We start from the raw sequence: 10,000 nt of genomic DNA on the forward strand, positions 1-10,000 counted from the left end.
TGTGTGTGTGTAAGTGAGCGTGTCGAGGAACTCTCTCAGAAGCTGTGTGTAGCTCAGCTCACCCTTCAGAAGTAAAATGACAGAATATAAATAAAAACCATGAATGATGTATCAGAGAACACAACTGATTCATAAACATGACAGAAACGAGTGTCTGTGCGCATGTGTGCCTGTGTCTATGTGTGCATGCATGTCTCTCTGTGTGTGTGTCAGAGACAGTGAGTGTGTCCGTATCTATGTGCATAAACCCTCACACACAAACACACAGGCTGACAGTTGACAGAGCTCACAGAGGAAGGGACAGTCAGACTGAGAGGAGAGCTCACAGAGGAAGGGACAGTCAGACGGAGAGGAGAGCTCACAGAGGAAGGGACAGTCAGACGGAGAGGAGAGCTCACAGAGGAAGGGACAGTCAGACTGAGAGGAGAGCTCACAGAGGAAGGGACAGTCAGACGGAGAGGAGAGCTCACAGAGGAAGGGACAGTCAGACTGAGAGGGAGAGCTCACAGAGGAAGGGACAGTCAGACTGAGAGGAGAGCTCACAGAGGAAGGGACAGTCAGACGGAGAGGAGAGCTCACAGAGGAAGAGACAGTCAGACTGAGAGGAGAGCTCACAGAGGAAGGGACAGTCAGACGGAGAGGAGAGCTCACAGAGGAAGAGACAGTCAGACGGAGAGGAGAGCTCACAGAGGAAGAGACAGTCAGGACTCAGAGGAGCTCACAGAGGAAGGGACAGTCAGACTGAGAGGAGCTCACAGAGGAAGAGACAGTCAGACTGAGAGGAGAGCTCACAGAGGAAGAGACAGTCAGACTCAGAGGAGCTCACAGAGGAAGGGACAGTCAGACGGAGAGGAGAGCTCACAGAGGAAGAGACAGTCAGACTGAGAGGATTCACAGAGGAAGAGACAGTCAGACGGAGAGGACTCACAGAGGAAGAGACAGTCAGACTGAGAGGAGAGCTCACAGAGGAAGGGACAGTCAGACTGAGAGGAGAGCTCACAGAGGAAGAGACAGTCAGACTGAGAGGATTCACAGAGGAAGAGACAGTCAGACGGAGAGGACTCACAGAGGAAGGGACAGTCAGACTGAGAGGAGAGCTCACAGAGGAAGAGACAGTCAGCCGGAGAGGAGCTCACAGAGGAAGAGACAGTCAGACTGAGAGTAGCTCACAGAGGAAGAGACAGTCAGACTGAGAGGAGCTCACAGAGGAAGAGACAGTCAGACTGAGAGTAGCTCACAGAGGAAGAGACATTCAGACTGAGAGGACTCACAGAGGAAGAGACAGTCAGACTGAGAGGACTCACAGTGGAAGGGACAGTCAGACTGAGAGGAGAGCTCACAGTGGAAGGGACAGTCAGTCTCAGACATGTTCTGGGAGGAGGGGACAGTAATCAGAGCCTCTGGCTGCTCTCTTGGCTCCACGCTGAGATGCTGCATTATTCACGGGGCTCTGAAATGCCATCGAGACGCCAGCAGAGCAGCCGCCACACGGGGGGTCAGAGGTCAATCGCCCTGGGCAACGGTCACCGCAGGCAACGGGCACCCCAGACAGAGCGGGCGTGTAAACCCCCCCCCCCCCCCCCAAAAAAAAAAACAGAGGATGCTCCGGTCGCCATGGCAGCAGCCCGTGCGCCGGGTTCCGGAAGAACGCGCACTCAGGACGAGTGGTCCCCAGCGCCGTCGTCATGGCGACAGCATCGCGGGGCACTCGAGGCGCGTCTGGGGTCGAATGTGAGACGCTCGAACGGAAGAGAGAGGTCAGAGTCGCTCAGGGGCGGCAGAGGGGCAGGGGCGACTTCAGCACGGACTCTCTCTCTCTTTCATTCCTTCGTTCATTCTCTCTTTCACTCTTTCGCTTTCTTTCTTTTTTTAGGGTCCGCAGAGTCTGCCATCTGTTGCCACAAACCTTAAGTCTCTGGGTAATCATGGCCCCCTCCCTCTGCCCAACCCCCCCAGGTAAGATGGCAATAACCACAAGGTTATACGGTGACAACCGGACATACCACGCCGTACCCAAAAAATTAAAAATGAAAATGCTGTCCGTTTGCTGGACGGACCGTTTCTTGGGCCTGTAGCCGGTCTCTGACAGAAACACCAGCTGGGTGTTAACAGCTGCTGTCGAGATCGAGTTTAATTCATACCCCTCTGAAGAACACCATCACGTGCAACAAAAACAGTGGAACAACTAACGGGAGAAAAGGCTCTGGCACCAGAACTTCGTGCTCATTAGAAAGGCGCCGTTAATCTCCCGAAACGTGGAAGGCGCAGCGAGAGCACGGAGCGGGCCCAAACGCGGGGAGGCCTGTCAGCGCTAACCGCACCGGGCAGATTAACCGCTTTCTCAAACCGGTGCGGCCGCCAAAACCGACGGCCTTCACAGCCGAGGAGAGGGCGTGGGCTCTCTGCGAACCCGAACGATGTTTCCCGTCGCCTTCCTCAACTTCAGCCGCCCCACACGCAGACCCCGGGGTCAAACATTCGCTCAAATACTCTTCTGTGAGCGCCACTGATCTCGCCTGGTGCAACTGAGCCGACCGAGAGGGCCAGAAGAAGGATTCCGCTTTCTGAGAGCGTTTCAAGGGGTTCCAATACCACAGACAAGCTCGGCGAGGCGTAGAGAAGTATTTAAATCCAAAACGATTACGTATTTTGCAGAGGTCTGCCCGCAGGTCCGTGGGAAAAGGGATGTTTCCGCGCTTTAAGTACCGTGTTCCCGGAACCCAGCGCCTGTCTTCACCCGTCCGACCTTTGACCTCACGGTGACAGGCAGTTGTGAAAATCGTGAAGAGCGTCGTTCCGCTTCGCTAAACTCCTGCCCTCAGCATCGCTCAGTGCGTGTGTGTGCGGTGTGTGTGCATGTGTGTGTGTGTGTAGGCATGTATACAAGCGTTTGGGCCTGCGTGTGCTCATGTTTATGTGTACATGTGTGTTTGTGTGTGTGTGTGTGTGTGTGTGTGTGCGCGCGCGTTTCATGAACGCACCTTAATAAAGCACCACTCCGCGGCGCGGAGATTTACAGCACTTTACCGTAATCTCCGAGTATCTCTGACACAACGTTTCATCACTGTGAGGAGATGACATCGTAATCGCCTCACCCCCCCCTCCCCCCTCCCCCCTCTCTATCAGCGCTCTATCAGGAGAGCAGGCTCGATATCCAGCCCATAATCCCATAAACGGTGATTAAACGTAACGACCGCCCGGGCGACCGACAGCACTAATAAAACGCCCCCCTCCCCCCCCCGGCGGCCGGATCGATGGGGTAAACGGCGGCGGAAAGATCCGGAGCGCTGGCCAGCGATGGCGCCGGGGCGGAGGAGACGCGGAGGACGTCTCTAATGAAACGGTCCCGTCGATACGCGCCGGATTAACCGCCCCGCCGTCTCGTGACCAGGCCCCAGACGCACCGTGGGGACATCGATCCGGCCCTGGGCACGGGTCGGGTTCCAGAGAGCTCCATTCCAGGGCTACACCCCTGACCCCCCCCTCTCCACTGCCCCCCCTGATCCCCCCCCCTCTCCACTGCCCCCCCTGACCCCCCCCCGACCCCCCCCGCCCGGCCTGGAGAATGCAAATATTTTTAGTCAGGTCGATACGGAGCAGCCTCAGAGTAACACGATCTGAACGCTCCTGTCCGTGTCCGATTCAACTTCCAGAGAGAGGGAGAGAGGGAGGGGGAGAGGGAGAGGGAGAGGGAGAGAGAGAGGGAGGGAGAGAGGGAGGGAGGGAGAGAGAGAGGGAGAGGGAGAGGGAGGGAGGGAGGGAGAAAAGTACAAAGAAAGAAAGGAAATGAGGGAAAGAAATTAGAGTAATAGAGAGAAAGGAAAAGAGAAAAAAGATTGAAAGATTGAAAACTAGAGAGACAGAACATGAGAGAGAGAGAGAGGGGTAGAGGGAGAGAGAGAGGAAGAGAGGGCGAGACAGAGGGAGTGAAAGAGAGAGAGAGAGAGAGAGAGAGACTCTGCAAAAATTGAAAATAAACCCAAACAGCTATCAATAGCTGCCTGCAGGGCCCTCACGCACGTTCCCAAAAACTACAAACCACAGAGGCGAATCCGCCCGTCCTCCTGCCCTGAATTATGGGCCGGTAACACGGCCAGAACGCAGGCGTTTCCTGTTACTGGAGGGGAAAAAAAGCTCAGGGTTTGACTTCTCTTGGACGACCCCCGGCTGGAATGGTTTTCTTGGCGATTTAAGCCAAGTTTTATTTCAAAAATACAAAACCCCCATTAGATGAGAACCGGGATGTCGAGTGGGGTGTAAATCAAAACTCAAAACTCAAACTTTCGACGCAAACGCAAACGCCAACAGCAAAACTTCAGGCAAAAAATAAATAAAAAATAAAAATAATGATAATAAATTAATCTTGAAAGAGGAAATTTACGAAATTAAAACCCGAGGATAGCCTGATTAGGGCCCACACTAAACTACGCCGCAGAGTCACAACGTCTCCCGCAAGCCCACCCCTCGAATGCCATTAAATTTAAATTTAATGGCTACGATATCGTTAGCGGCAACATTGAGCGAAGGATCGCGGGAATGACCGGGGCTGGACTCGGCGTCTCCGAGGGCTGGTTATAAAGGATGCATTACGCGGCCGTGCCGTTTCGACACACACATAAATTACAGCCATTACGCGGCAGTAATTACAAGCCTCAAATAAGGCTAACGCCAGACCTCGGCTATAAAAACGGCGATTCATCACAGCCTGCTATTAACGTTGCGCATTAAAAAAATGGCTATTCATAACTCACGAAATCACGGGTAGGAGTAGGTCTGCTGGTCTGAGATCAGTTTTTATCCCAGGCAAGTCCTAACCGTAGTCGCTATGCGTGAGAAGGCTAAACTGTTCTGGGGTCAGCGCTCTGAGATACTTGCGTGCGTTGTGGAATACAGGCCCCAGACAAATTGATGGCACAGAAATCGATGGCACAGGGCAGATCTGAAATCAGTATCATTGCCTCGCCCTCTAGCATACGGACATACTCGGGGCTGATCTGGGATCAGTATTACTGGCTCACCCTCCTGTGTAAAGAAATAAATCAGGCTGATCTGGGGTCAGTTTTACTGGCTCAACCTCCTGCTCACAGACACACTCTGGGCTGATCTGGGATCAGTGTTTTTGGTTCACCCTCCAGCATACAGACACACTCTGGGCTGATCTGGGCTGATCTGGGATCAGTGTTTTGGTTCACCCTCCAGCATACAGGCACACTCTGGGCTGATCTGGGATCAGTGGTTTGGGCTCACCCTCCTGCACAGAGACACACTCTGGGCTGATCTGGGCTGATCTGGGATCAGTGTTTTTGGGCTCACCCTCCTGCACACAGACACACTCTGGGCTGATCTGGGATCAGTGTTTTTGGTTCACCCTCCTGCACACAGACACACTCTGGGCAGATCTGGGCTGATCTGGGATCAGTGGTTTGGGCTCGCCCTCCTGCACACAGACACACTCTGGGCAGATCTGGGCTGATCTGGGATCAGTGTTTTTGGTTCACCCTCCTGCACACAGACACACTGTGGGCAGACCTGGGCTGATCTGGGATCAGTGTCTTTGGGCTCGCCCTCCTGCACACAGACACTATGGGCAGATCTGGGCTGATCTGGGATCAGTGTTTTTGGGCTCACCCTCCTGCACACAGGCACACTCTGGGCTGACCTGGGCTGATCTGGGATCAGTGTTTTTGGCTTACCCTCCTGCACACAGACACACTCTGGGCTGATCTGGGCTGATCTGGGATCAGTGTTTTTGGGCCCACCCTCCAGCACACAGGCACACTCTGGGCTGATCTGGGCTGATCTGGGATCAGTGTTTTCGGGCTCACCCCCTGCTCGTCCAGCTTGATGAGCTGCTCGGGGACCTTGGGCGAGTTGACGGCCAGCCTCAGGCAGGGGATGTTGAGCTCGGGCACCACGTACTCCAGCACCTCCTTCAGGGGGAGGCCCCGCGCCGTGCCGTGCCTGGCCGTGGAGGGGACGGCGTCCTCCAGGATCGCCCCGCGGAGGGTGGTGAGCTTCAGAGGGGGAGGGAGAGGGGGAGAGGGAGGGGAAGGGAAGGGAGGGAGAGAGGGAGAAAGAGAGACATTAACATCTAAGATTTCAGTTTCTGCAATAGAGATCGGTGAACAAATCAGATAACTTCCTTCCATTTTCTTACACAGAACACAAGGAAGGACCACTGACCACAGAGACGGAGAGAGAGAAAGAGAGAAAGAGAGAGAGAGAGAGACAAATCTATGGCTATTTCTGTTCAACTTCTGCTGCAGAAGGAGCAGCCATTTTAAATTAACCTGACAATGAATTTGAAACCGAAATTGAATTTAGAAGTGAGAGACGGCGGACAGAGAAAGTAAGAGACCAACATAAGAATTTATACAAAAAAATAGACAAGAAACAGGCACTAATCTGAGTAAAAACTCATTGAGCCGTGTTCATTATGAGAAATTTGCCGTAAATGTAAATGCTAAAGACAGACAGAATATCAGTTCAGACGAGACTTTGCCTGAGGGAGCGGACACACTGTGGAGGAACAACAGTTAAGCAAAACTGAATTTGTATTCCAAACAGAGTTTGAGTTGAATTTGAATTCAAAGAGAGAGAGAGAGAGAGAGAGAGACAGACAGGAGGGAACGAGAGATAAACCGAAAAAGTTTTATCTCTCCGCACGAACACACTCAGAAATAAAAGTGGTACATTTTTGTTCTTCAAGGATCAAATTTCCCAAATGTGCCCTGAAAGTACAGTCATGTTCTCTTTGGGTAAAGATGAGTTTTCCAAGTAGAAGAGGTGCAAATTATTTATGTATTGCTGGCGAGAGGTACAATGTCATGCGCATACAGGGTACGGCCCCTAGTGACAAGCATTTGTACCGTTTTTAGGCACTTTTCACACCTTATATGCCGAAATGGGTCGTGGAAAGCCCAGTGAGTGGGAACTGATTTTGCCCCAGCTGCAGTTGGGGCAGCAGATTTCTGTAAGTACAGGCTATAAATGATTGAACTGAACAGGACGTCATGCTGAGTTCAGCCGCTGACCTGCCTAACTGCAGCTTCTAAAAGGCACCCGAACAGTGTGAACCGAAGATCCCACAACCCTCTTCTCAAAAGAGTAGGGGGTCGTTCCCTGGTGTTCTGGATGAATTCCAAACCCTGGCTCTCTCAACCTGCCACCGAATCATCCGCTGATTTCATTGGTGAAAACGCTGTTCTCTCCCTCTCCACCTCAGCTGGTGTGTGGTGAGTTTCCCCCTCGTCACGGTAAAGCGCTTTCAGTGTGTATAGAAAAATGCTATATGAATGCAATGATCTATCGACCGAAACTCTCCGAGACTTCCCCCAGGATGAGTGACAGCAGGGTCGGGGTTTGAAGAACACAGTTTGGACAGAGCTACAACCTCGCAGACACGTAACTGCTCCGGATTCAAATACTTCTCTACACTTTACTGAGCTTGCCTGGTGCACTGGAGCTCTATTGAACACTCTCAAAAGGTGCAAACCCTTCTGGTCATCTTGGTTGGCGTACTTGCGCCTGCAGCACAGAAAAGTATTTGAATCCAAAAGAGTCATGTACCTTGACCCAGGCCAACAACCTAACTGTCAATCACTGTCTTGGACCAATCAGAAAGACTAGACACATATTGACAGGATGAGCGGTTCCCACCCGTATTTGATGGCTCCTTCAACCATCACTGATCATAACTGACCGCTTTTATCTCCGTGGAAACCCGATAGCCAATCCCGTCCCACACAGCCCTGGAAGAGGCTTGGCCACAGAGGGTGTGAGCAACGGGTTGTTCAGTCTGAACGCGGATGTGGGGGAGATACCTTTTGACCTTTGACTTAATTGGGGGCCTGGGGGGCTTTGTGTGTGTGTGTGTGTGTGTGTGAGGGGGGGGGTTGCTATGCTATATCACCCAGCTCAGCTTTCTATTAGCGCCCTGGAATCAATGGAACACGCTGCTCGTGCACTTATGGAAATCGATGACCCGACACGAGCCGCAATCAGGCAGGCGGGGAGCGCACACCCGGCCCTCTCCATCTCCATACGCAGGTGGGAGGGCCGGCACCGGAGCTTTCCGGAAGGAACCGACACCAGAGAGAGGGGGGGGGGGGGCAGGGGCAGGGGCAGGGGCGGGGGGGGGGGCGAACTGCGCTTCACTAGCGGATATGTCCATTCTCACATCCATCTGTCTGACTTTAATAATGCAGCGAGAGAACTGGGCTGAGACTAACACTAAGAGCTGAGTGTGCGTGTGTGTGCGTGTGTGTACGTGTCGGTGTGTGTATGCATGCATGCGTGTGTGTGTGTGTGTGGGTGTGTGTGAGAGACAGTGTTTGTGTGTGTATGTGTGTGTGAGTGTGTGAGAGACAGTGTTTGCATGTGTATGTGTGTGTGAGTGTGTGAGAGAATGTACTGTATGTGTGAGTGTGTGTGTGTATCTGTGTGTGTGTATACGTGTGTGTGTGTGTGTGAGAGACAATGTACTGTATGTGTGAGTGTATGTGTGTGTATGCGTGTGTGTGTGTCTGTGTGAGAGAATGTACTGTATGTGTGTGTATACGTGTGAGTGTATGCGTGTGTGTGTTGGTGTGTGTGTGTGTGTGAGAGACAATGTACTGTATGTGTGAGTGTATGTGTGTGTATGCGTGTGTGTGTGTGTCTGTGTGAGAGAATGTACTGTATGTGTGAGTGTATGCGTGTGTGTGTGTGTGTGTGTATGTGTGAGTGTATGCGTGTGTGTGTAGGTGTGTGTGTGTGTGTGTACGTGTGAGTGTAGGCGTATGTGAGAGGGAAAGTGTGTGAGAGAGAGCTTAAGTGCACGGGTACGCATTAGCATGTGCGCTAATAACATGCGTGAGCAGCCCTGTACAGAATGTGCAAGAAGGAAATAAAGACGGGGTGAGTGAGAGACCGGGAGAGACGGAGATCGAGATGGATAGCGTGACCGTGAGAGAGAAAAGAAAGGAAGAGCGAGAAGAGAGGGAGAGCGAAAGCACTAGAGTATAAGTGCATCCTGTTCCTTCCCCTCCCATCAGGCCTGTAAACTGTGAGAGTCCTGCAGTCTTTGGGCTCCTGACGCACCGCACTGCAGGGAGGCATCCGAGGAGATCACCACACGACCGGCCCCCATCAGAGCCCATAACGTGCCCGCCTGATCGCCTGATCGCCACGGCGACGGCCGAGATAACGTCACATGACCCCACCGGACCCGTCCCGCCTCGGGTTTCGGGGACGCTTTTCGGCTGACGGCGCGTTTTCTTCACTTCACCGTCGGCAGAACCGGCGAAATGAGAATTCATAACGCGGGCCGAGGCAGGGTGTCCTGAGAGAACCCAAACCGTGTTTGCGGCAGCCGGGGTCCTCGAAGAGGAGACGCTGTCAGTAGGAGATCAGGGAGGGTCAAGTGTGAAGCGACGTGAGGAGAATGTTCTCTCAGTCAGTGTGTGGGGGGGGCGGGGGGTAGGGGGGGGTCCGTGAATAGAAAGAAACCCACTGACTCAAAATGGCCGACTGAATTTGCACAACTGAGACACTGAGAGAGCAGCGGAAAAGAGAGGGAAAGAGAGGGAAGAGATATGAGAAAATCAGAGAGAGAGAGAGAGAGAGAGAGAGAGGGGAGAGAGTGAGACAGAGCGAGAGGGAGAGGGAGGGACAGAGGGAGAGAGAGAGAGAGAGGGGAGAGATATGAGAAAATCAGAGAGAGAGAGAGAGAGAGAGAGAGAGGGGGGGAGAGTGAGACAGAGGGAGAGGGAGAGAGAGGGACAGAGGGAGAGGGAGAGAGAGGGACAGAGAGACTGAGAGAGCGAGAGAGATGAAAGGAGTGGCACTACTGTGTGTCACTGGTTACCATCTCAACCCATAGGCCAGCGGAGGCTGGGCTCCCCCCTCTATAGCCGGGGTCCTCCTGAGATTATTTCCCGTGGGGGAGTTTTCACTGTGTGAGGGTTTCTCCCCCACCCTGGGGAGTCCCGGCGCGGTTACCTCGCTGGTCCTGAAGGTG

At 53.1% G+C, this 10,000-nt stretch overlaps 1 protein-coding gene across 1 annotated transcript in view; it reads right to left on the reverse strand.

Annotated features, from left to right (window-relative positions):
- Nucleotides 1-10,000, reverse strand: part of LOC133114262 (signal-induced proliferation-associated 1-like protein 2) — a 157,147-nt gene that overhangs the window by 67,628 nt on the left and 79,519 nt on the right. The window contains exons 3-4 of the mRNA XM_061223496.1: nt 9,982-10,000; nt 5,826-6,014 (exon numbers count right to left, since the gene is read on the reverse strand). The exon at nt 9,982-10,000 is cut by the window's right edge and continues 115 nt beyond it. Coding sequence (XP_061079480.1) covers nt 5,826-6,014; nt 9,982-10,000 — 208 coding nt within the window. The remainder of the gene's footprint in view (nt 1-5,825; nt 6,015-9,981) is intronic.

This window comes from Conger conger, chromosome 2 (assembly GCF_963514075.1).
Source record: "Conger conger chromosome 2, fConCon1.1, whole genome shotgun sequence".
Taxonomy (NCBI): Eukaryota; Metazoa; Chordata; class Actinopteri; order Anguilliformes; family Congridae; genus Conger; species Conger conger.